Source organism: Varanus komodoensis, unplaced genomic scaffold, assembly GCF_004798865.1.
Source record: "Varanus komodoensis strain SLA01 unplaced genomic scaffold, ASM479886v1 scaffold14_1, whole genome shotgun sequence".
In the NCBI taxonomy this organism is placed as follows: Eukaryota; Metazoa; Chordata; class Lepidosauria; order Squamata; family Varanidae; genus Varanus; species Varanus komodoensis.
In genome coordinates this window covers 20,371,038-20,398,582 of record NW_025335438.1, presented here as the reverse complement: position 1 = coordinate 20,398,582, position 27,545 = coordinate 20,371,038, and the positions used below count along the sequence as shown (strand labels likewise).

At 40.6% G+C, this 27,545-nt stretch overlaps 1 protein-coding gene and 1 long non-coding RNA gene across 4 annotated transcripts in view; one reads left to right on the top strand and one right to left on the bottom strand.

Moving 5' to 3' along the window:
- The window catches only part of SPIDR (scaffold protein involved in DNA repair), a 247,227-nt gene that overhangs the window by 21,282 nt on the left and 198,400 nt on the right, over nt 1-27,545 (top strand). The window contains exons 1-3 of one of the 3 annotated variants that reach the window (XM_044424168.1): nt 21,188-21,285; nt 24,206-24,361; nt 27,200-27,269. In XM_044424168.1, coding sequence (XP_044280103.1) covers nt 21,271-21,285; nt 24,206-24,361; nt 27,200-27,269 — 241 coding nt within the window. In that variant the 5' untranslated portion in view covers nt 21,188-21,270. Of the gene's footprint in view, nt 1-21,187; nt 21,286-21,386; nt 21,526-24,205; nt 24,362-27,199; nt 27,270-27,545 lie in introns of those variants that run through there. The other 2 variants (XM_044424169.1, XM_044424170.1) reach the window with 2 other exon arrangements.
- Nucleotides 9,471-20,981, bottom strand: LOC123020435. Its single transcript, XR_006414097.1, has 2 exons — nt 20,863-20,981; nt 9,471-17,947 (listed from the first exon to the last, which is right to left on the bottom strand). It is a non-coding gene; the product is annotated as an uncharacterized LOC123020435 (long non-coding RNA).

Below are 27,545 nucleotides of genomic sequence, written 5' to 3'. Positions count from 1 at the left end.
GTTTGCAATGGCTTCCAATTCGAAGCGCGGGACTTACTGCTCCAGGGTGGGGTTGGGCCCGAACTCACGGGGTGACGCCATGATGGTGAGTTGGTCGGGCTCCTTCCTCTATGCATTCCCCCCGATCCTGCTGATCACCCATACCCTGGAAAAGGCTGCCCGTGACAGGGCATGGGGCATTCTTATCACACCATGGTGGCCCTGACAACCCTGGTTCCCGACCATCCTCAACCTCTCGCGTCGTACCTTCTTCCATCTTCTGCGGATCCCTCAGCTGATCACGCAGGAGAGAGGGGCAATCCTCCACCCCGACCTCAATACCCTCAACCTCATTGCATGGCTCCTTCACTGACTGCTCCTGATCACTTACCCCAGGATCCGGGAAGCCTGTCGGTCCCAATGCCTGCCCCTCATCTGTCGGCATCAGAGCCACAGTCGGTACCAAGCAACCCTACCTGAGCCTCCTCTGGCCCGACTTCACTGCAACAGGAGATCACCTTCATCCTGCAATCCGCCCTATGACCGTCCACCCACCAGTTGTAAGAGGCAAAATGGAAATGCTTTGCCTCCTCTGCGGAAATCAACCACTTCACCCCCAACTCCGCGTCCATCGATAACATCCTTTTCTTCCTGCTCTCCCTACACCAAGATGGACTTAAACCCACTTCGATTAGAGTGTACATAGTGGCTATTTCCCACTTTCGTGGTTCCCTATCCAGATCCTCTGTGTTCTCCCACACGCTTATCTGTCACTTCCTCAAAGGACTACAGAATCTTCACCCACCAACTCAGCCATTGGTACTGACTTGGAGCCTGTCAGTGGTTCTCCAGGGGTTTACCAGAGCCCTCTTCGAACCTCTAGCTACAAATGATTTCAGGTTGCTATCATGGAAGGTGGCCTTCCTAGTCACCATTACTTCAGCGAGGAGAGCGAGCTAGCTCTCTGCCCTGTGCGTAGACCCACCTTACCTCATTTTTCATAAGGAGAAGGTAATCCTGTGAACAGACCCAGCATTCCTCCCTAAAGTCGCTACAACCTTTCATCTCAATCAGGACATCGTTCTGCCAGCGTTCTTCCCTACTCCATCCACCCCGATAGAGAAATCCTTTCACTCTCTTGATGTGTGCCAATGCCTGGCCTTTTATCGATCACGCACAGAGGGTTTTCAAAAGTCTTAAGCGCCTCTTCATTAAATACTCCAATCCCGACAAGGGCGCTGCCATCTCCACCCAGAGGCTTTTGAAATGTCTTCAAACCATCGAACTAGCGTACCAGCTAGCCAAACTGGCCCTCCCCATCGCCCCCAAGGGGCACTCTACCAGGGCCGTGGCTGCCTCCTCGGCTTTTTCAGCGGGCGTCCTGCTACGGGACATTTGCAAGGCTGCCACATGGATGACTTCTTGCACCTTTACCAGGCATTACAGACTTGACATTCGAGCCGGACAAGACTGCTCCTTTGGACGGGCCGTCCTCTCATCCATCCTCCTCTGATGACACCGACCCATCTCTGGTCAGTTAGCTTGCTAATCACCCATTATGTGCGATGCACAGAGACCACGAAGAAGAAAGCCAGGTTGCTTACCTGTAACTGTCGTTCTTCAAGTGGTCATCTGTGCAGTCACACAACCCGCCCACCAGCCCCACTCAGGACAGTAGCCTGCCTCTAGCGACTCCTTGAGTCGACCACACGCTTCGCTAGGGGGCAATCTGCCAGTCTCCATAGACTGGGGGAAATGGCAGGCACTCTGCCCTATATAGCACCATGGAGGAGGGGTGCGGAGTTCCTGCCAAAATCCGTTGAAGCTTTGGTATTCTGCCCAGTAACAGGCACTGCACAGGCGCAGTACCCCCCATTATGTGTGACTGCACAGATGACCACTCGAAGAACGACAGTTACAGGTAAGCAACCTGGCTTTCTTTCACATCTCCCTATACCACACCTCATCCTATTCAAACAAGTGCTTAATTCTGTGCATTTTGAGGAGGCTACCAAGAGAAGGCTCCTTCATGGATCACTTCCTTGCCATGGTGAGGGGGCTTGTGTAGCTCAATGAAGTTATGAGCTATGCTGTGCAGGGCCACCCAAGGTGGACAGGTCATAGCAGAGAGTTCTGACAAAATGTGATCCACTGGAGAAGGAAATGGCAACCCAGACACTCAGGTATGACTTATATCCCTGATGAATATACAGTAGAGGTGACAAATAGATTTAAGGAATTAGATCTGATAGAGTGCCTGAAGAACTATGGATGGAGGTTCACAACATTGTACAAGAGGTAGCAACTAAAACCATCCCAAAGAAAAAGAAATGTAAGAAAGCAAAATGGCTGTCTGAGGAAGCTTTACAAATAGCTGAGGAAAGAAGGGAAGTGAAAGGCAGGGAAAAAGAGAAAGGTACGCCCAATTGAATGCAGAATTCCTGAGAATAGCTAGAAGAGATAAGAATGCCTTCTTAAATGAACAGTGCAAAGAAAGAGAAGAAAACACTAGAATAGGGAGGACCAGAGATCTCTTCAAGAAAATTGGAGATATGAAGGGAAAGTTTCATGCAAAGATGGGCATGATAAAGGATCAAAATGGCAGGGACCTAACCGAGGCAGAAGAGATTAAGAAGAGGTGGCAAGATTACACAGAAGAACTATACAAGAAAGACCTTAACGTCCCTGATAACCATGATGGGGTGGTCACTGACCTCGAGCCGGACATCCTGGAATGTGAAGTCAAGTGGGCCTTAAAGTCCGAGCAACAACAAAGCTAGTGGAGGTGACAGTATTCCAGCTGAGCTATTCAAAATCTTAAAAGACGATGCAGTGAAAGTGCTACACTCAATATGCCAGCAAATTTGGAAAACTTAACAGTGGCCACAGGATTGGAAAAGGTCAGTTTACATTCCCATCCCAAAGAAGGGCAATGCCAAAGAATGTTCAAACTACCGCACCATTGCACTCATTTCACATGCTAGCAAAGTTAGGCTCAAAATCCTACAAACTAGGCTCCAGCAGTATGTGGACCGAGAACTACCAGAAGTACAGGCGGGATTTCAAAGAGGGAGAGGAACAAGAGAACCAATTGCCAACATACGCTGGATCATGGAGAAAGCTAGGGAGATCCAGAAAACATCTGTTTCTGTTTCATTGACTATGCTAAAGCCTTTGATTATGTGGATCACAACAAATTGTGGCAAGTTCTTAAAGAGATGGGAGTACCTGACCATCTTATTTGTCTCTTGAGAAACCTATATGTTGGTCAGGAAGCATCAGTGAGAACTGGACACGGAACCACTGATTGGTTCAAAATTCAGAAAGGAGTTCGGCCAGGCTGTATACTGTCACCCTGCCTATTTAACTTATATGCAGAGCACATCATGAGAAAGGCGGGGCTAGATGAATCACCAGTTGGAATTAAGATTGCTGGGAGAAATATCAAAAACCTCAGATATGCAGATGATACCACTCTCATGGCAGAAAGTGAAGAGGAACTAAAGAGCATCTTGATGCGGGTAAAGGAGGAGAGTGCAAAAGTTGGCTTGAAACTCAACAATTAAGAAAACTAAGATCATGGCATCCAGTCCTCTCACTTCCTGGCAATTAGATGGGGAAGAAATGGAGGTAGTGACAGATTTTATTTTCCTGTGCTCCAAGATCATCGCAGACAGGGACTGCAGCCAAGAAATTAAAAGACGCTTGCTTCTGGGGACGAAAGCTATGGCAAAGCTAGACAGCATACTAAAAAGCAGAGACATCACCCTGCCAACAAAAGTGTGTATAGTCAAGGCTATGGTTTTCCCAGTTGCAATGTATGGCTGTGAAAGTTGGACCATAAGGAAGGCTGAGCGCCGAAGAATTGGGGCCTTTGAATTGTGGTGCTGGAGGAGACTCCTGCGAGTCCCCTGGACCGCAAGGTGATCAAACTGGTCAGTCCTAGAGGAGATCAACCCTGACTGCTCTTTAGAAGGCCAGATCCTGAAGATGAAACTCAAATACTTTGGCCACCTAATGAGAAGGAAGGACTCCCTGGAGAAAAGCTTAATGCTGGGAACAATAGATGGCAAAAGAGGAAGGGGGTGGCAGAGGATGAGGTGGCTAGATGGAGTCACTGAAGCAGTCGGCGTGAGCTTAAGTGGACTCCGGGGGATGGTGGAGGACAGGAAGGCCTGGAGGAATGTTGTCCATGGGGTCATGATGGGTCAGACACGACTTCACAACCACCACCACCAACAACTAAGAGAAGGAGTGAAAAATCAGTTTCCATCAATTCCCTTCCTCCATTTTGATTTTGAATGTAAACTTTGCCAGTCTAAGATGAACAGTATGGAAAGTAAAAACAATGCTGTAAAAATATTTGATGTTTACAAGAATTTCTGATTACTATCACCTCAAAATACTTTTATCTGGGGCAACAAACCAGTGGGAGTTACATTGCTCATGGTGCTTCTCTATACTGCAGTAATTATGATAGCATTTGGCTACTGACCAAACTTAGCAATTCTAGCATATACTACCTGGGGTGTCACTCCAGTGATAACATTTTCAGATACAATAGTTTTAGAGTGCTACAAATCCAATGAAGTTAAATGACATTCTTCTTTTATCCTTGCCGGAGGCATTTCTTTTCCCCCTAGAAGGCAGTGGACTTTTCACTGTTACTAGAATCTTTGAGTATGCTTTTCCCAATCTACTGCAGAACATTTCTGTATAACGTATAATAGAGACAATTTCTTATTTAAATTTCTAGGCAAATACTCTTGCCTCAGGCAATATTTTCATTTTCCTTGAATATGCTTTAATTCTAATTTAAAAATCATAAACACTTACCACTTGGCTTATATCATATCCCCATGGAAGAATAAACTGCTGTGTTATATTTTTCCTAGTGTGAAAACATAAAATTTAATAAGATAACACTTAAGGATATGTATATGATAACAGAATTTCCAGCTTTTCCATTATCACACAAACAGATGGAATAAAATGAGAGAACACGGATTGACCATGGATTAGATAGCTGGATTTCCTCAAACAACTCTCCAAAAGACTGGACCAAGTCCTGCAAGCATGCTTTCCATCTATGGAATCTAAAGGAACAGGAAAGTGCCTACAGAAGTTGGAAGCTACAAGGCAAATAACACAATTGTTATAGACACTGTCCCTTTTTGTGGCAGTGTATCCTCCTCCTATCCGTATTTATGTTGACTATAAATCAAAAGGGCTTATTCCAGTTTTCATTCTCAAGTACAAGCACTGTGATATTTTCACAGAAGGTAATCCAATGTTGAACCAATTTCACTAAAGAGAAAAGGTGATGGTTTACTGTCAATATTAGGATTTGATTATATTTTTACCAAATGTTGGCATACTCTGGATAGGATCTAGAGGAAATTAGTTATGCTTTAGTCTCACTGAAATAATAGGAAAAGTTAGTATGACCAATCATCCTGAGAATCATATCTATTTTACAGAATGTGATTATATCTGAGTGTATCTCTGAATTAAGGGCAATGCAAAAAAAAAACTGCAGAACAACTGGAGCACAGGTGGACAATCTAGTCTCAAATTCAGACATAAGAACTCACTACTGAGCTGTTCCAGGTGGTTACAGACAAAGAAGCAGTTTTTCTATTCTGCTATGGCATCTTTCATGTCATCCACCTGAACTTTTTCTGGTGATTTAGGGTCTTTTGGGTTCTGGTGCAGTGGGACATCTTATGTAAGTCTTGGTATTATGCAAAACACATTAAGGCCAAATAACTTGTATCTGTCACAGGATTACAGAGCTGAGGCACTTTAATTTATAGAAGCGTAAAGAACAACACATGAGTGAGAGCCAGTGTGGTGTAGTGGTTGAGAGCATGGGACTGGGACTCAGAGGATCTGGGTTCTAGTCCCTGCTCAGCCATTTGGGCCAGTCACAGACTCTCAGCCCAACCTACCTCACAGGGTGGTTGTTGTGGGGATAAGCTGGAGAAGGAGAGATGATGTAAGCTGCCTTGAGCCCTTTGTAGGAAAAAGGATATAAATTGCAATATAAATAAAAAAAGGAATACTGTTCAGTGACTTTCCATCTTTAAGGCCTGAAGATTCAGAGAAGCTGTTTGATAAAATCCAGTCAACCACATGCTTGCTCAACCCTTCCCTTTACATCTAGTAGGAAGTGTGTGATAAGCTGTGTCTGAAAGGTTACACATGTCTCCATTTCTGAGGGATTAATCCCAGTCTTACTAAAGGAGGTGATCATATGACCACTTTTCTGCTTATTACTGTTTGAAAGTGCAATAAAAACAGATTAACATTAAAGAACTTGAATTCAACAATACAAGCTCTTGAGGAGCAACTGATTTCACCTACCCATACTGAATAATTAGTGAGACTACATTAACCTGATTGACACCCTACACTAACCCCCAAGCTTAGCATGACATCTGAATTTAGAAATCTGGTTTTCAGTATGTATTTTTTGTTTGTTGGTTTAGAAATGAACCACCTGGATAAATGATGGGTAGTAATAGGATTATATTGGGTAGTTTCTTGTAATGTCCAAATATGCCTGGTCAATTTTATTATGGATTGTTGGGAATACCTACAGAGGTATCTGGCAAGAGTCATTGCTACGCCTTGCAATTTTGCTAGTACTGTAATAATTCTCCCTCATCCCATCGCAGCATCCTCTGCCTCACAATTTTTTTTTTAATTTTTCTTCAAGAAAACTCCACTGTTGGGAGTTTTGAACAATTTTTATTGCTCTACCTGAGTTTTGCAGTTTTCCCCTCCGTCTTACTGCTCTGTCATGACATTTGTATATTTTTCATGTTCCACTTCATTCATCCACCTTGAATTTATATCTTTAATTACTCTGTCTTGAATGTTTTATCTGTCTGTTACATTTCTATACTACCCTATAGCTGAAGCTCTTTGGGTAGTTCACATCTATTAAAACCATTTACAATACAAAAATTTAAAATGTAATACCAGATATAAACCAGAACTAAAAAACTAAAATGCCTGCGAAAATAAAAAGGTCTTCAGCTGGTGCCCAAAAGAGCAGGGACCTGATAAGCTAATCCGAGAGGCTCATTCCACAACCAAAGTGCCACAGGAGAAAAGGTCCTCTCCTTAGTAGTGCCCATTTCACTCCCTTTCTTGGGATCTCTGAAAAAGGGCTGCTGAAGATAATCCTAGGGTCTGGGTTATCAGAGTATGGATAGCTAGGCTATCTTTGTCCAGGTAAGGATGCAGTTGGTATATCGCCCTAGGCTGACAGAAAATGCTCTGTGTACCAAGTCCACCTGAGCCTCTAATGACAATGCTGGATCTAAGAGCACCACCAAAATATGAATCTTATTTTTAGTGGGAGTACAACCCCCTTCAAAACAGGTGAAAAGTCACTTAAATGGACAAACTATTCACTAACACTACCTTCATCTTGTCTGCATTGAGTCTCAGGTTCTTGGTTCTCATCAAGTCCATTGCTATGCCCAGCCACTGATTGAGAATGTCCACTGCCTCAGTTGGATTTGATGAAGAGAGAGAGAGAGAGAGAGATGCAAGCCATCTGTATACTGGAGGAGCCTTCATTCTTATTTCTGAATAACCTCCCACAGCAGCTGCATGTAGATGATAAACAGCCCTGTGGCATCCTATAGCTTTACTGCTAAAGGACAGAGGAATAATCCCCCAGCACCTGAGTGCCCTTCTATGCCAAGATATGGCTGGTGGTTTCTCTTTTCAGTAGTAGCCCTTCCACCATTATGGATCCTCGCGCAACTTTGTTTTGGTTCTAGTGCCAAGCAAATATCTTTTTATTCTCTCAGTAGCCCCCTCTGCCTATTTACGCTACTGTGCTGTGTTTTTAAGGGCACCATGCTAGGCATGTGTTTTTAAAAGGGGGTTTACAAATCCTAGCATAACTTAGCCAGAACAGTTTTGTTTTTAATTTTGGATTATATGGCTATGAAATGTATTTGTGTTTTCATTGAGAACTTTAAAAATAAATAATACATTAAATTCTAATGAGTTAGTGTGACCAATTCCCACTGGAACCAACCTATGGTTTAAAACAGAAGGCATATAATTATTGTTAACAGCAGCCATTTAAGAAAAGTTTCATAATATTTTCTGATTTAATTAAAGAAATGGTGCCTACAACTTTTATTATGTGATCAGAGTCATTGTAGTACCATACTGACAACACAACCTTTTAAGCTTTCCTATTTTTATAATGTTAACTTTTGGCAGGAGCTTTCTCCTCAGGTCTGCCCTGAATATCAGTAAAGTAGATCATGACATAACTTGGTTGCTACAGACTTTTGTTCCCAGCCTCTAAATACTTCCCCTGGATATACTACCCACCACTAAAGGAAGCAAGAGAAGGTTTCTGGAAGGCTGGCCCTGAAAAGGCCGGTGTTGCTTCCAATGTTTCTAGTACTACTTACTGCTGTGAATTCTTTCTAGTCCTTTTGCTAGCTGTTCCCTCATCTTACTCATCTTTCCCAATCTGACTTTTCTTTACTCCTATAGCTTGATCCAAACTTACCTATAAAGCCTGGATCTGAATAAGCCCTTGAAAGTTTATTTCCATGTTCACCAAGCCAAATATTTAGTACTGTGTTCATTTAAGGGATTGGAGGCAGACAATCCAGATCATATGTGCTAGATAGGCTCTCTTATGTCTGGCCATTATTAAGCCTAGTTAAAAGGAAACCAGAGGGTCACATCATCATCATCAATAATCTACCCAAGTTCTCTAATTGCATGATGCTAGAAATTTTAATTGCATAACCCTGTGTGGTTTTACATTTGAACTGGGCAAAAATATGCACAGGTTTTGTGTTGCATTTTCTTGTAATAATACTTAAAGTCTACACACAAAATGGTAAAAGCACCAAAGACCCAACCCTATGTCGGAATCAAGCCAGGACTGGAACCTGCCCAAAGTAAAAGGAAATAATAGTGTAACTCTTATTATGTGTACTTCAGAAGTATTTCATAATTAAGTTTCTGTAAACAATCTAGACTTGAGCCTTTTAGTGTTTGTTATCTTAACAACCTTTTCCTTAGAGGCAAATCTCACATACAATGGGTCAAATATCTGCTGGACACTGAAAAGCACATTCTCTCATTCAGCTATTTCAGGTTTGCCCATCACAAATCTTCAACTCGTAGAGTTAGTGCTCAGGGTTGAAAATGGATGAAATGCAGTGAAATCTGTCATTAGGTCAACCGATTTTTGTATTTTAGCTTTAAAGTAGCCACAGGAACAAAAATTCCACTTTTGACCAGACTTCTGATACTAGGAAAGGATAGGATTTTTTTTGAAGTTATCCTATTATACTATCATCAAATGGCCTCTTTCTAAAGTCCCCCAACCCCCAATAAACTTGTCAGAAAACACAGAGACATGCCAGTTTCATCTCTGACTGAAAGGCACTGAATGTGTGACAGCTTTCATATAAGGAGGTTACATTATGTGGGGGTTTGATTTAATTTCCATCTTCAGTTTCTTACATAACAATCCTATGGGCGTATAAATTTTTGTAAGCAGACACTGAAAAGTGTGATTGGCTGTGGTCTTTTAGCATGTCTATACCAGATGCACCTACACTAACTCTCACATGTACAGGATTGTCACTTCTTATCAACTGCATGCTAGAATGGAAGACAAAGTTGTTTTCTGTTTAAAGATGCCAAACATGAAGCAGTGCTAAGAAATTAAATATTGCAATATCAGACAATAACCAGTCCTTCAGAGCCTTGTAGTGGATTGCAATGATGAAATATTGTTCTTGATTTGACTACTTATATTGCTTTAGGAACTTCTGCATCACTGGCTTTTAAAATGTAATTTTCACTTCTCTGTCCTGGTCATGTTTCTTGTAAAACACTTAAAATAGCTTCCAAGCCATTTCTCTAGAGGAGGTCTGAACAGAGGCATGCTAAATTCTGATCACAAATAGCCATCTCCAGGTACCCAGAACTCCCAGGCACAACAGCCTTCACAAATGTGGCTTGGTGGGGGAGTGCTGCACTACTAATTAAAATAATGATTAAAAACATTTAAGTAGATTGGCAAATTCCCAAGGGTTTGCATGTGGCAAAACAAATTACCAACTGGAGCAACTTATAATGCAAACCACTGCCCTTCTGATGGGCTCTGTACAGTGAATCTAAAAGAACTTCAACAGAGCTTCTTTTTGGTGTGTGTATGGCAGATGAGTGTATTGTTGATCTGCTTACTCGCCATCCTATTTGAAAGAATGGATTTGGATAACTGATACTTTAAATAAGATCTACTGATGACAGTTCTGATGGCACTTAAGAGTAGAGGCAGAACAATGGATAGCATACTGAGTTGCCTACAATATACCGGTGTAGCTCTGCCATCTACAGCTTCATGTACCTATCACATCTCACTGTGGATATACAGTGCATTCTATTTCCCTGTTTGGTCATGTACTCTTAGAAAGATGATTGAAATATCAAAAAAAAAAAAAAAAAGAACGTTATCTGATGCAATGCAGTCCCAGTCATAAAAGGATAATACAGAATAATGAATTAAATTAATCATAAATCTAGTGAAGGTGAGAAGATTGGGAACAACCCACAAGGGTACTATCTGCATAATTTAAAAGGGGGAAAGAAATATATTTGGGAACAGAAAGTTGCATGCCATGCTGACAAAAAGTTACTGTGTCATAGAAATAGAATAGTGAGCAAAAAAAGGCTGCAGCACCACAGTGTGGTATTTTGGTGTGCCACAAAAAAAAGTAATCTTCAAGTTGGCCTCATCTGATTCTGTGTTTCTGAAGGCTCTTTATTTCCTTAAGTCTTCCAGGTAGAAAGACATATATAGACTTGGTATGCTACTCAGCTTTGCTGTTTGATGTTTTAGCAGCAACAGCAGCTTAGGAGTAGATTTTATCTGCTCCAGCTAGTTAAACCACTTGCTGAAATAATCTGTTCTTTGGCAATCCCTTGTATTATTTGCTCCACTATGTACAGCTGCCATGGACAGTAGTTCAGAACACTTGGTGCAGAATTCTGATGTCAATCATTTTGCATCATTCCCCCTCTCTACATTATTACTACTACTACTACATTTATATACCACCCCATAGCCCATAGGGCTCTCTGGGTGGCTTACAATAAAACAAGCTGTCACAATGAGAAAAGGGTAGTTCCTGTCACAGAAGAAACATGTCCACCCCTTCTTTCATATTGTTTCGTATAGTGGGATGTGTGGAGAATAAGAGTGGGATGGGTAGGTATGTATTAGAATGAAAGCATCATCACAAGCTTGCCTTTTAAAAATTGATCTACATATGTTCATCTTCTGTAACTGCATGAGTGCCTGTGTGCTTGTGCACATGCCCACATGATGGCAGACAGACTAAGAACATAAGAACATCAAGTCATGCTGGATCAGACCAATGGTCCATCTAGTTCAGCACTCCATACACAGCTGCTCACAGGATCCCCCAAGCAGGATGAGTGTAAGACTTCAGTTACTGGTGTAGTCAGTCATACCACTTCTGGTAAAGGAGGCAGCACACAACTAGCAAGGCTGGTAGCCACTGATACCTTCCTCCCTTGTGAGTCTGTCCAGTCCCTTTTTAAAGCCATCCAGACTGGCAGACATCACCACTTCACATGGCAGCAAATTCCATAGTTTAACAATACACTATGTGAAGGAGTACTTTATCTGTCCTGGGCCTCCCACCAATGTCCTTTTTCTAGTAAGGCAACCTGAACTGAACACAATATTCCAGTATTCCACATTGAAGATTTGACTGATACAGTTTCTCTCTAAAAACTCCAAAGTAGCAAAGCACCTACAGCAGAACTTGATTATACCTGCAGTGGAGCAGGTCTCTTGCATTTCAGCTCCTAACATTTTTTGAGGAAACAACCCACAGGAAGATATGATAAATAATGTTACAAGGCCATAATGACTGCCTTAAAATTTGCAGCAGCAGCTTAAATAAGCAAGAATCCATTCAGTATCAGTTTCATACATAGGATGGACTCCATATATAAGAAAAGCACCTTGTGAACATCAATTTTAAGTGTCTGTCACCTAAAACTCTTGAAGCAAATCCACAAGTTCATGCATTTGTGTAAACAGCTATATGGAAAACTTATCTTTGCAAGTTACTTTCACTCACATACATAGCATGTCTGTCTGTGGCTAATGAGATGTTGTAAATCACCTTATTTCTCTTGTACAAATGCTAATGTTTCAACACAGCATCCTCTGAATATTTTTCGTTAAAACGTTAATGGGGTATGAGTGTTCTTAGAGAATGAGAATGTAAACAAATACTTTCCCTTCCATAGCAATATCTGGCATATGAATATGCATGCTATTTAAAACAAGCTACCCTTAAAGCACTAATAACATGTTTATTTTTCTATATATCTTTATTAAAGGCGCAAGTCTGTGGTGATGGCCACAAGCCCCTTAACTCAGAAGCCTCTGATCAAACACTGCAATCACCTCTCTGTTCTCTTGCACTGCATTTTCTCCCAGATGGGCTTTATTGCCTCTTTAGCTGAGCATTTTGAGAGTGCGGGGAGGGAAGGAGGCTGCAGAAATATCAGAATAGCTCCTACCTTGCCCTGTCTGGTTTCTTTCCTTCCCTGAAAAACCCCTTCTCCATGGCTGCTTTTCTGACCTTGGAGGGCAGCCAGCATGGCTCTTCCCATTGCAGCTGCAAAGGGCAGGAGAGAAGGGGCTCTGCTTCAAGGGTGGAGCACTTTCTCTGACCTTGGTTCTGGAAATCCTCCCTCTCTTATTTATTTAAAACTTTTAAATTTATTTAAAGCTAGATGTAACAAATGTCCTAAGTCTATCCAGTGAGCTGAGATGTGAACAAGCAACTAGAGCCAAACTCAAACACACTGTTCCCTAAAAACCATAGTTCTATAGCTGGAACGTATTGTGCCTTCTGATACCTTTACAAACAATTTGTAAATGCTATATATTGCTATATGAATTTGCATTTACCAGTCACTCATTGGAATCAATACGGGGTAGGTGGATTTCAGGCTTTCAGGAGCTACAGTGTATTTTATTGGAGTCTGGTAAAAAAAATAATAGTAGGTGTTCATACTCCTAGCTGTTAGTTTTGTGAATGGTTTGAAGATATGAAGCAGGGGTGAGGTTCAGTTGCCCATTGGCTCTTTTTCATCTTGGGTTTCAATTGGTTCTGTTTGACCTTGTCCTACTGAAGGCCCATTCTTTGTTATTAATAGGCAGGTTTTAGCCAGTTCTATTATTTTGCTTTGATAAGTACTGTTTCCAAATATTGCTCTGTTTGCTTTATGGTAGCCCTTTTTCTCTTTTTGTAAATTAACTTACCACCTATCATAATAGAAATACTGCATTCATTTAGTTGAGCCTTGGTAGTAACTCCAGCTCCAAAGCTTTGCTCTTGGCTATTGCTACAGTTGAAGGTCTCAAGCTTAGAGATTTGAAAGAGAGGATGCCACTTGTTGTATAAGACTTAAGCGCTTCTTATAAAGTCTGATATTCTCCTGGCTCAGTCCGAGTTAGTCAAAAGAGATGTTAACAGCCTACCTTTCTAGGCTGGTGTTTGGCCAGTGCCACCTTTTGTCCCTGCCAACACTGCCAAGAATTAAGCACATAGACCCTTTCCCCACTCCACCCCATTGTTAAACTATTTGGAGTCAGAACAAACCCATTTATACCCAAAATATTTGGTTATTTGTATTTTTAAACATTCTTCAAAACTAAAAAAATGTGCTTCATTCTTAGGGGAACTTTGTGGTCAGGTCTGTACCTGTAGCACAGTTTGAAAATACACACAAGCTGTTGAAGGCAGTCACAGACTAGTTATTCTCCCAGTGGCAACATATTTATGATGTTCCATGAGGAGCAAGACTGAAATTTCTTATCTATTTGTCTGCTTGGAAACACGCCTTCCTCTATATCAATTCACACAGAGAAGAAAAAACATTGGCTGGGGCTCCTCATACTGATTTAGTATGATATTGCCTGCCAATACATATTGCCTGCAAATCATCCTGTTCTTTTTCCTGCATACTGGATGAGAATATATGGTATGTGTGTTATACCATAATAAAACATGTTGATAGTTAAATCTAGGTCCCTATATAGTAATGGTTCTGCCATTTTGTTAGGAATTTTTCCTTGTAGAAACATGCAATGGAATACTATTACTATTATTAGCCAAAAGCTTAAACCTCCTGTACCCTGAGAATCTTGCTTGAGAACTGCTTTGCTCTAACACATGACCAGACCCATGAATGCTTATTTTCATTCCTGTGCTTTGGCCAGCAAATCCCCCACAGGCTTTCTTTAGTGTGAACCAAATACAAAATGTGTGCATGCTCACAAGCAGCTTCAACATATAAAGTGTCAGGTATATAATCTGGCAGATCTCTTTGTAGCTAGAAGCACTGCATTTTTTTTCTTTGAAGTTCCATTCGTTCAAAGTATTCTTTTCGAAGTTAGTGTGCGTAGGATTTTCATTGTTGCATCCCTAACAATAGGGAGAAGAGGAAAATGACTGCTACATGGATGGAAAGACATGGTCTTCCAAATGGAAGACCCATCAAAAAATCTTTTCAAGAATGGAGACGAGTTTGAATGAATCTAAGAGGTGGGCAGTTCATTAGCATTCGGTGGATTTATGGGACTGCTATTTATATAGGCCAGCTATCTATTGACTTCCTAGCTACTACTACCTGTTATGACTCTGAATCAGCTTGAAAGAGAAGAAACACTTCAGTCACTTTCCCCAAACATCAAACGCTGCTGCGGCAGCCTTGAAATTCCTAAACGACTTGAAGGTAAACTAGACGAATTTCCTTCCTTCCATCCCAGGGATCGCCCCGGGCGCCGAGACAGTAACTGAACCAAACAGCCGAGCAGCAGACTTGCAGGCTGCCATTGCCTGCGCGCGCGCGCGCGCGCCCAGACCGTCACTTTCCAAAGGGGCAGAGAGCGAGGAGGGCAGCAGCTGAGAGCGCGGGGTTTTTGTCCCCGAAAACGATTACCTTGTTGGGTAGTCTTTACGCTTTCAGCGGAGAGGGAGAAGCACAAGACACGACAGCGAGGAGGCGGGAGAGCTGATGCTTCACCCAGTCCCCTGCTGAGCGAGTCTTGCCCTCAGCCAGTCTCCGAGTGCTTGTCGCTGCGTGCCCGTGAATCATCGCCAGTTTCGACCGATGATTTAGTAGAAAAGTGAGATGAGGATGCCAACTCTGTTTCAACAGAGGAATCAATGTCATCCAGAAATTGTACTGAATCCTTACCATGCCTTTCGCATGGAGGATGCTATCCCTTGGACAAACTTTCTTTGTCTTACTGTTTGAAAGCTCTGTCCCCTTTTGAAAGCTCTCCTAGTTTTGCAGAACATCTTGAGACGTGCTGGGTTTCTTGTTACCCTACAGGAGCCCAGGCAGGGTCTGTGAGCTCACTGCTAAGGCAAGGTCCCAACTCTGCTAAGCCTTCTGCTTACATTCAAGCAAACATGAGGAGCACTGTGCTGGGCTGACACTGCAAGGTCTTAAGTGAAGAGACAGGGCCAAGGTGTACAGCATTTCCCCCCACCCTTTATATGTTTTAACCTCTCACATATTCTCCTGAATGTCTGAACAGGGTTTCTGTTATCATTACATTCAGTCAGAATAGCATATTTACCTCTCATCTGTCATGATGTTTTTAATTTATATTTTTATTTGCCCCATTTTTATTCTGTTTTTCAGATATTCTTCCTAAATTGGCTGACATGAGTAAAAAGGAGCTATGCCCCATCATAATGTTTACAAACTAAATTGACAAAATATGGAAAATAATGGGAACAGAAGGAAAACAAACACATGGGAGATTAATTTTCAAGCATTTTCATTGAAAGACAGTGAATTATAAGTGGAGATATAAATAAATACACAGCAGAACAGGTTGTTCTTTCCTTGCTGACAACCTGTTTGAATAGCAGTTGGTGGCTCTTGTTGTGTGAGCTGATGAATGGAGCCTAAGAATTCGAGTTGAATTTATTCCTCCAGCCTCCCACTGGTCCTAGGTCCTCTGGCTGATGGCTGCAGGTAGCCTGCTGCTCTTCTGCTCTCCAGAGGGCAAACTCAACTCCAAGTATCCTTTATTTTTCTAAGCAAGTACCTCTCATCTATTGAACTTTAAGAAAACCCCAAATCTATGGAAACAGATTCCATGTTTTCCTTTCTGTTTATTATTTACCAAAAAAAAAAAAGATTAACAAGAATAAAAGAGAATCCCTGTCCTGCATTTCATGCTAGTAACTTCCTTGCTTTTCAGGTATCTCTTATTGACTGTGCTTGAGTTCCTCGCTCTTTCATAGCCTATGCTGGAGCAGTTTTGAGCAGAGGGCAATCATTCTGGCTCACCAAACTCTCAATTTCATAAGGTCCTGCTGCAACTGATGGCTCAAAGATATGGGTGTTCTCATCCTGTTCAAGCAAATGCAAATAAAACTATTCAGATTTTGCTAGATTAACACTAGGACCTGAACTGAGAGGGTTGGGTTATATGGGTATGTACAGCCTCATCCTTTCACTTAAGTCTTCATATATTCTTCTGAATGTCTGGACAGGCCTGCTATCATCATCTAAGTCAATTAATACAGGTGTATTTACATTTCAAAAACATGACTTCAGGAGAAAGGATTTAGAGTAGAAAACCCTTGACACTAGAGCATCCCTACCTGCCTACATGCACAGCCCTGGAGATCTGAACTCATTCAAAGAAATTAGGTGTTCTTTGATCATATGTTTATTAATCTCAAGCTCCATTCCTGACCCTTCACATGCAATGTCATATCCAGTTTGTTATTAACTCTGTTGTTTTTGTACCATCATGTTGTCTCTGATTTATGGCAACCCCATGAATGAAAGCTCTCCAAAATGTTCCATTCTTCACAGCCCAGCTCAGCTTTTGTAAATTTGAGGCTGTAATTTCCTTTATGCTGCCAATCCATCTTCTATTTGGTCTACCTCCTCTTCTTGCACCTCTGACTTTCCCTAGTATAATTGAACTCTTCAGTGAGTCTTGTTTTTCTCATGATGTGCCTAAAGTACAATACCCTTGGTTTTGTTATTGCTGCTTCTACAGACAGTTCTTTTTAATTTCAACAGGGAACTTAATTTGAACTGAGAGACAGGCACTAAACTGTTTGGAGAATTAAAGATAACACCAACAACTTGAATTGGGCTGAGATAGCAACTTGCAACCAGTACAGGAATTTCAATGAAGTTGTAATGTGATCTTGATACCCTGTACCAGTTACTGCAAAATGCACAAAATGAATCTTCTGAACAGTCTTCTAGACTAATCCCACAGAAGAAACTTTTTTTTCCTTTCAGCGAAAATCCTGCTTCATTTGATTTAGGACCCACTTGTTTATCTTTCTGTCAGTCAGTAGTATTCATTAAGCTCTCCTCCATTTTTTTCCTGTCAGCTGTTTTCACAGTCCAGCTTTCACACCCATACATAGTGACAGGGAATACACCAGTGCGGATGATCCTGTCCATCTCCAGTGAAACATCCTTTACACTTAATGATCTTTTTTGCTTCCTCCACTGAATGATGGCTACTTTGATAGATTTTCTACAAACTCTGATATTATTTGGTTAGATTTTGCATTATAGCTCCTTACTGCCTGAACACCTTGCTTCAATACAAGAGTCAGTCCATTTCTTCTGAGTTTTGCATTTCTGGAGTAAAACATTTAGCATTTGACTGAATGTGCCCTATTCCAGTCCACTTTAGTTATTTCATCCCAAATATTGTGATGTTTAAGCATTCCATATCTTGCTTTACTGTTTCCAGCTTGCCTTGATTCATCCGTCTTGCATTCCATGTTCACTTTCAGGGGTGGCCAAAGTTGCACAATGGAAGAGGCACATACGGTAAATGTCAGATGTTTGAGAGCTGCAAGACATTAACAAATTTATTTATTATGACCAAACAGACATTGCTACAATTATCAGGCTAGTTACTGCTAGTAGAGATCCTGTGAGTCTCCATCTTGGCTGTGAGCCATTGAAAATCTGGCTGATATGTTGTCAAGGCTGTATGAATTAGCTCTGTTTGACTTCATAATTGAAGTAGAGTACTGCTTTCACTCATTTAGTTCCTCCTCTTTTTCCACTGTGTCTATTATTCTTCCACTTTTTGCCATTTAAATCTTCCCTCTTTATGACTGAGCAGCCAACTCCCTGGACACCTTACAGGGCTGAAAACTCTCACCTTCATTGATCAAGAATGGTAACACATGGTACACATGGAAGAACATCACAGAAACATACCCTTGAATTGGAGGCAAAGAGAATGGGAGCAGGCTCTATGATTATTCTTACTTAATGAAAGACTGGTTTGTGTTGCATGCTTCAGGAAACTCTCGAGGAGGGGGGGCTCTCTGTCTCCCACCCTGGCCACCTCCTCAAGTTTGCTAAGGCACTCTGCCTATATCACATCAACAGACTTGCTTGCTCCTTCCCTCCAATTCAGGAGGGCCCCATAGTTCCCTTCATCCAGTCTCCACAAAGAATCTACTCCTCTCCTCTTTCCCTCACCTATGAACATGTTGATGGGGCAAAGGTCCTTTCTGCTGAACTGTCCCTCATGAGACCTTTCTATTTGTGAACAGCAGTCCACAGTCCCTCTGCCCAGATTTTTCCTCCTCTGCTCTTCAGTACATTGCTGCCACCATGTTAGGATCTGGTGCAGCACAGACTGTGTCAATGGAGCAGTGAAGGGGGCAGGAAATCTGGAGTGCTGAGTTGTTGCCAAGGGAGGGATGTGTGGGAGAAGTTGAGGCTTCTGTGATGAGCCTTCAGCCTCGCCTTTTGGGCCAGGAAGAATTGCTGCCTTGGGAAGAAGGTTCTAAGCTGTTCCACTGGGCCACTTCCTGCCTATTTTGGCATGCATACCTAGTTCTTTTAATGGACAGGGAGAACCCAATGCCTGCTTGTGTACCAAATTGCCTTAACTAAGATGCCCTCAATCTGGTTCTTTCCTCCTTTGGAGTTTCCCTCAAGCAACTGGGTTTTAGGTTTCCCATCTGTCCTATAATTTGTATAAGGTCAGGCTTTTTCAGTCCCTCTGTAAGCCATAAAATAAAGACCTATTATTTCTTTAATGTTGGATTGTTTTATAACAAGGGCATGTATTACTCAGAAATGGTTTACCATTCCCTTCCTCTGAACAGTATCAACCAGAGTTAGCTTGCTTTTCACTCCCACTGTCTGTGAAAGAAGCTTATCAGTGTAACCTTCAGCTATCACTGCTGCTGTGCAGTAGCTGTCCTTCAGAAGTTTCTCTTGCCAACATCAGAGATATCAATTTGCTTCCACTGATGTGCCCATTTCTCCTGAAGAGGGTGGATGCATCTTACTCTGGTGTCTCTGCTTTGACCATTCTACCTTGTGTGAGACTGATTTGCTAGGTCAGAGAGTGGCCTCCTGGTGGCATTGCTTGCTCTCTCTCCCCCCCTCCCCCCCCGGCTCTCTCAAGCCCCCCACACCACATTAACAAGGGGATTCTGTTGCTTAAATCAGTGGAATTTAAAATTGTGTTGCTGGATTATGCCCAGTGATATTTACAACCATATTGATAGGTTCAAGATTGCATATTTAGTAAGTAAATAAGTTTATTATTGTAACCACAGGTCAAACATAAAAGTACCGTAAAATGATAAAGTAGTAAAAGTATAAAATAAACTACAGCAAAATAGAGCCGATGCTACAACTGAGAGTAGGATTGCATATTCAATTCAATATGTTGAGCATATTCAACACTGACTTCCTCTAGATTATCATCTTGAATGGCACAATCATTTTTAAAATAGTATTAATGTCTGTGCCAATTTCCCATTTTTTAAAATAAGTTGAGAAGCATAGGAAAATGATGATTTCCTGATTTCAAATGTCATGTAGTGATTTTCAAGTCTGGGTTGTTGTTGTTGTTGTTATTAGAACATTTCTATACCGCCCCTTGCCGAAGCCTCGGGGCGGCTTACAATACAATACAAAAATAACAATATAAAATTAAAATTAATAATATAAAATAAATAAGAAATATAAACGGTATAAAAAGTTATAAAAGAAAAGCTATAAAAGAAAAGAAGTCACCCTGGTATTTTCAAATACTTTGGGAAACTCAAAGAAGCAGCATGAAGCATTCAAATAATCTGAAATACAGTAATCATTTTAACTGTGCCATTGGTTATGTTGATGCTGTAATTCTAATTTACAGCACTATCCTATGCATATTTACAAAGTAAAGCCTACTTTGTTCAGTGAGGCTTACTCTCAGGTAAGTATACATAAAATTACAGAATAATAACTTCAGCTGTTTTGTAATGGAAAAGCAACATTAAACTTGTTTCCGGATAGAAGGTTTCTAGCACTAGCAGTAGAAGCCATTACGTAGTCGTTGCATCTTTTATTTCTTAATAGGCTTTCAGTTAAACAGGGAGAGAAGAGGTGATGGGAAAATCCAAGAGTGTTACAAGTAAATGCTGGGCATACACTTCCCTCGCCAGCCTGGGTAAACGAGGTCTCATCTAGTAGCACCCCACTTTACATAAGTAACAATTGCTTTTAATAGGTTCATGCCTTACCGAGATCAAGTCACCTGTAAGGTAGGCAAGGCTGAGAGATAATAACTGGCGCAATATCACCCAGTGAGAAATCCTAATGACACACGTGAAGTTTCATTCACCTACTAAATGCATACACATTGCTTTAGGATAGAAGAGTCAGGAGCACCTGCCACACAGAACTACCCTCGAGCAGGGAAAGAACCTACATACAACTGAACTCATCAAAGCACTCGATACTGACGTCTCTAAGGCGATGCTACTGCCTCCATCGAACACAGCGACAAAAGGCCCATTAACTGTAGCTCAGAAACGCACTCACGAAAAACGCATGCGCAGCACCGAAGACAGCCTGCATCCTTTAACGCAAGGAAGCCCCCTTGAGGCGGTACTGAGCAAGGAACAACGCCCATCGGCCTCTTTTACTTGCGTCACACAGGCTTTGCTGCCTTTCCCCCAATCAAAGGCTTAGCCGATGAAACGGCGCCAAGCTGGAAGGGCTGGGGCGTGGCTTGAATGCTGCAGCTAAACCTTTTTTTTCTTGCTGGCTGGGGGCTTGTCTGCTTTAATTTTCTCCCCTCCCCTCCCGCAAGCCAGAGGTCTTTTCTACACGCACGTGACAAGTGGAAGGCCTGTCCTGAGAGGAAGAGAGATGCCTGTCAGGAAGGTACCGCAGTGGGCTCGGGGGAACGCGTGGAGTGTGTAGCACTTGTGAGCGTAGTATCGGCGCAGGGAGAGAGTTAATGTTTGCAGTTAAGGTTCTCGAGTTTCTTCTGACGTATCCCAGATACTGGCGTGGGTGGGAGGGGCACTAGTTTAAGGCCACCCAGAGTGCGGAAATATCCTGGCTCAAATTGAAATCTGATGGCTGCTATTTTGAGTGGGAGTGGAGCCTAACGTGTCTTAGGTGTGTATAGGGAGAAAGAAATGATCTAACGGTGGAGAGCGCATGACTTTATTTTATATAGCGTGGAGAAACTCAACTAATCATTTAGGTGTTAATATAATCCAGTATGCTCTTGAGAAATTCAGTGTGGTCACGCAATCCTTAGAAGGAATCGATGCATTTCAGTGGCTGTTCTCTGTTTTAATTTGAAATGACCATATACTTATGAAGGTTTGGGAGGCAAGGCTATGTGTTCTATGATAAAGCTTGCTTGGGCACGTTGTCTGTACTAAGTATTAATGTGGTATTAGGCTCAGTTTAATCTGTGAAGAACACAGATGACAAATCTCAAACTATATGAAATCTCTGGGAGAAGTAATCCAGAGATTTGGAGTAAGGTGCCACCAATGCGTTAATGATCCACAGTTCTATTCCTCCTTCCTAAGGCTTAATATCAAGGAAGCAGCTAATACCCTAGAAGGGGCTGGATGAGGTTGAACAAATTGAGGGGGAACTCGTACAAGCTGTAATAAGAGAACTATTCAATCTATTCTGAAAGGGATTGTGCTACCTGTGAAAAATTAGGAATGTAGAACTATTCCAAATTTCAGAGACTGAATCAGTCCGAATCATAAATAGACTATGGCAACAACTATGGAAAACAAAACAATGGCCTACAGCTCAATACACATTCTAGTCCCCCCCAAAAAGGAGATGCTAAGTGCAGCAATTATGAAAAGTAAAGTGATGCTCAAAGTGTTGTATCAGAGAATTTTACTTAATATGAAGGAGGAAATCTTTGATATTCAAGCTGAATTCAAAATGAAAAAGGTACCTGAGATTGGTACCTGAGTATACATTGGCTACTGGAGGGCAGCAAAGAATTTCAGAAGATCTAAGCATTATAGACTATAACACAGCCTTTGACTCCTCATGAAAGTGAATTAAGAAAGTGCAAAAGTGGGACTGCAGCTGACCATTAAGGAAACAAAAATCAGGACTGCAGTAGAATCACACCACTTTAACATCAGCAATGAAGAAACTGAAATTTAAAAGCCTTGCGGGGTATCAAGACCACATTGCACCTTTATTGGAATTCCCATACTGGTAGCAATTTGCTTTCTTGGCTCAGTTTGAGGTTTTGGTTTTGCCCTTCAAGGCTCAAAACAGCTTTGTACTTGTCTCTCTAAGGGGGCTCCCTGTCTGGTTATGAAACTATCTGCTTATTACAATCTGCAGGAGAGGCTTTTGTCAGGATATTGCCATTCCCAGTGGACTGTTTCTTGGGAATACAAGAAATGTACTGTGTTGTTTTCAAAAACTGTGGAATGTGTGTGCTTGAGATTTGATTCCACCCTTTCCCTCACATTTGGTTTTGAAAGCGGATGTTAAAACACATATCTTTAATCTAGTGATACAGGTATTTGGAAAAACATCCTCTGCCTATTAGGGGAACTTGTAAAGGAAAGATTCAGTTTGCAGCAGATTTTTCTGATGTTCAACAAGCTTTCCTCAGTTTAGGTCATCTGGATGTTTTGGATGATGACAATTGGCCATGCTGGTTGGGGCTTGATGGGAGCTATCAACCAATACATCTGGAAAGGGCACCAAGATCAGGAAGTCTGTCCCATGGAATGATCTAGGTTATACTACTTATTTTACTTATTTACATATTTTACCTTGCATTTACATCACATTTTCCCAGTATGGCACAAATATTAAGACTTAAAAATTTACGAGGGAAAATGAAAACACTGTGATTCACATATTAAGCTTTATATAATTTTGTATTAAAATGCACACAAAAAACTAAAGACAGTACCATGGAGTCACAATACATTATTCACATTGAAAAATAAAAGAAACTCCTACACACTGTTGACACATTAATAAACTTTATAAATCCAAAGAATTGTCCATGTTATGCTGCTCATCTTCAACTTTGCAGTTGCCATTTTTCTACATATTCTGATTGACATTCATTCATTGTTACCAACAAAGAAAACAGAATATTTTACTGTGAACATTCTTAACAGGAAAAAGCATTGGGAAATATCCACCTCACATAATTAGTTCTGACATTGAAAACAAAAAGGCACCTTATTTCATAATTCTATGTGTTTGATCTCTCTTTCAACCCCACTAGTTCTCAGCCTGACTCCAGTTGGTGAAGTTAAAAAAAATTAGGTAGTTCTTGCAAGCAAGAGGACTGCCAACACCTGAATAGTTTAGCCAGCTTTGTAGAGTCAAGACGGATAATAGGTATTTGAATCTGAAATGCAGAGTTATCTCAATTATAGTTTTATTTATTGTTTACCTTGAGATCAAGTGTTGCATGCAGAAATGGTGATGGAAACTAGAAGTCTTGGAACAACTTTCTGATTTGTGTTACTTCTATAGTTGTGAACTTTTTTGCTTTGTATATTTACATTCATTATTTTATTTATTTATATTTATTTATTAAAAGCTTTTGTGTGCCATCCTATTATACAAGATCTCAGGACAGCTTCATTAAATCAGGGGTGAGCAGAAAGATTTCCAAATGATTTGGACCCCAACTCCCAGAAGCCTCTACCAGCGTGATCAATGATTAGGGATGCTAGGAATGGAAGTCCTAGACATATGGAGGTCTGCTTTCTGCCCATTCCTGCATTAAGCTACAAAAATGCATTAATGAAATAAATGATATTTTTCTTTGTAGAGAAAGCGAAAATGGTGGACAGAACTTGCATCTTTTCCAGATGAGAGGTGTGTAGAAGAAGGGAATAAAAGTGCTGAGGCAGCTATGACTGCAGCTTCAGTTTCAGGTGCATGGCTTCGTTGTGGTGATGGATTTAAGACAGCTTCTTCAGTAGAGGTAAAATGTATATTCTTGTGGGAGAGTTCAGAACTGCATACTGGTTTCAAAGAGATGTTAAGGAGATATGTACTAAGGCTGCCACAGAATTTCTGGTTGCTTAATCATTTGTCCTTTAAACAGATTAAGTGATACCTAGCTAATACAATTAGGTATGGTAGTTTTGATTTTTAGACTTTGAGAAAGGATACCCCGATAGATGGACTCCAAGACAGTCTAGATGTTTCATCAGTGAAGCCTTGCTCTAGACTGATCAGAAGCCGTTCTAGTCTTGGTTTCACCTGAAGCTTAGAGCACTCACCATTCCTCTTTGCTTCAGAGTGGTGGGGGAAGGAGGGAGGTTGAGGTAAGTTATTATTATAGGTAGCTATTTCTCCTGCTATGGTTGAAGCCTTCTAACCAACTGTGTTATGCTCTATAGTAGCCTTGAGGCCAATGAATTTTACTTAATAATATTTGGTTATACCTTTCTACTTCTGTGGTTTGGATTCCTGTTCCAGACTGCAGTGTTTGGTTAATCCTTACACTGACTCAGGCCATTGCTTATAAAACAAGACTCTAAGAAAAGTGTTTTAACCATGGTTAAGAGGTAAAACTAGGCCATGAAATTTCTCCTTGTCCCAAACATTTATTCTCTAGCAAAAATCCATTGACCGACACTGCATACATACAAGGACCTTAAGTATACTTAAACATACAAGCATCCAAGTCTGCCAGTTCTTAACATTGGCCGGCCATACTAGTTAGCTTAGTTGGTTATAAGAAAACCCTTAGCATTAACCAGAGTTACAGTACTATTAATGTTTAAACATATTTACTAAAAAGTTATCAGTCCAGGCAGACAGCCCAGAAGGCATAGTTAAGGCTGATGAGGAAAGAGCAGGGAAATTTATGTTAGTGAGTAGAGGTGTTGTACATGATCTTATAGCTTGCTTCCAATCTCTTCTGTGAAACTGATTGTTCACAATAAAGTGTTGTTAGTGAAACTTACATGGAAACTATTAATGCTTTATTATAAACTGATTTATGTGAAGTATATATAGTAATTAGGACTGCAAGCTTTAAACTGATTGTTTACTTGACTAACTGATGGAGTCCAATGTTAATTAGCAAAGGCAAATTTTAATTGGTTAGGCTAAGATTTTATTCATTATTTAAAGGATCTTTTGCATCTAACTATGGCTGGAACCCTTTGTTCATTAATTAATGGATTAATCCATTAATTAATGGATGATCTTTCTTTAAATGCTATAATTATTATAAGAATAATGTGAGATTTGTGTAAATATCTTTGTGAGCATCTTGTGGAAGCATCCCTAAACTAAGAATTGAATGCACTACTAATTTTAAGTACTATTTTATAAAAAGCCTGAAGCATTTTGCATTAATGCCTGCTTATTACCACTTTCTTCCACATGCAGAATACATCCTCTTTTTTATGGTTCCTCTCAAGTTATGCCAACTCCATATGAACCCTCATAGTTCAAAGTAATTTCAGATTCCTGGCATCTGATCAGTGTAAAATTTCTTAACTAAAACCTATAACCAGTAACCATACTTTTTGCTCTTGGTAATTGCAGCCATAAGCAAAACATTTCACACAGATTTAGAGTGCTGCCTTCTTGTTTATCAGTCCAGTATTCTTATTAACCCGATCAGGTTTTCATGTAGCCATCATCCAAAAGAAGAAAAAAATGTTCTAAAAGTTCATTGCCCATTGCTGCAATTGCTGACATAGATATTTAACAATTCAAATTCTAAAATAGTGTTTAATATTGTCAGGGCATTAGAATTGTATTGCTAGTTCTGTTTGTTACATAACAAGTAAGATTGGGAAACCTATGGTCCTCCTGAAATTTTGACCTATAAAAACCCTATAAGCTCTAGCTAACATAACCAGAGGTGAGGGATGGTTTTACTTATAGGCTAAAGCATCTGGAAGGTTACATCCCTCCTCTACACAAAAGCAACTTAAATGACAGCACACATCCCATGACCTGAAGACTGCTGCTGCATTTTTAACACATTGCAAATGACAGAAGAAAACTGTAAGAGGAAATGTAGAAGTAAACACACCTTGCTGTTTACTATAACACAGGCATTAAAATACTATAAAGAGTTATTAAATACATTGTTAACACTTCTGTTTCAATGCTCTCTTAATCATATATATTGTAACACATGGAGAAAAATAACTTGAATGGAGATACTCATTATCAATATTAAGAAAATCAGGCCTATCTGCAACAATATTCTGTTTCCATAGTGACCAACCAGATGCCAGTGGGCAATGTGAAGAAGGATATAAATGCTATGGAACTTAGCAAATCTTAGCGACCCAGATGCTGGAGGTGATAGGTGGTCATTATGAGCAGTAGCTTTTAACAAATAGTTAAAGGAGATGGAGTTATTTACCCATGGAAGTTTGACTGTCCTTTCTTAGTACATTTAGGCAGAAGGTGAAAGCTGTTCAATTTGAGCATAATTTTTGTGGTGTTGGCAGCTGTTTGTGGTTCTGCTAACTTCTGTTGTATGTTGCTGTTTTTGTTGCCTTTTTTGGCACTGTTGCGCCAATGAAAATTCTTTTGTTGCATATTGCTCTACGTGTTTTAAAAATATGATTGCAAGCCTTTCCGGGGTCTCCTGTTAGTAGATGCAACTTATAATTTATGTATAGCATAATACAGTACATGTCTACTTAGTAAAGTCCATCAATATGACTTATTTCTATCAGGTAAGTAGATATCGTTTTGATGCTTCAATTAAGGTAAATATGCATGCAAATGAATATTTTTCATGTTCATTATTCATTGTGTATTCATTTTCTCTTTAAAATAGATGGAAAGATCTTCAGAAAAAAGAACTGGAGTTAAGAAATGCATTGCATCATTTATCAGCTCAATTGAAGGTATGACTAGCATTGTATCAATTCCTATTAACAGTACGGTGGGGGGTTGTTTGTGTTATTCAGAATGCTTTGTGTATAGTAGAGTTGCATAACTTCTTTCTTAGTTGTAGCCTAATTTGAGTTATAACTAACCTTGTAAAATAAATTCTACATAGCTTCATCAGGATAAACATAACCTGGTGAACACTTTTTAAAACTTCAAAACTTTCTGAGTACATGGTAGAGAGAGCAGTCCAATCAGTGGGCCTGTTCACAAGCTTGAGATTCATGTGGATA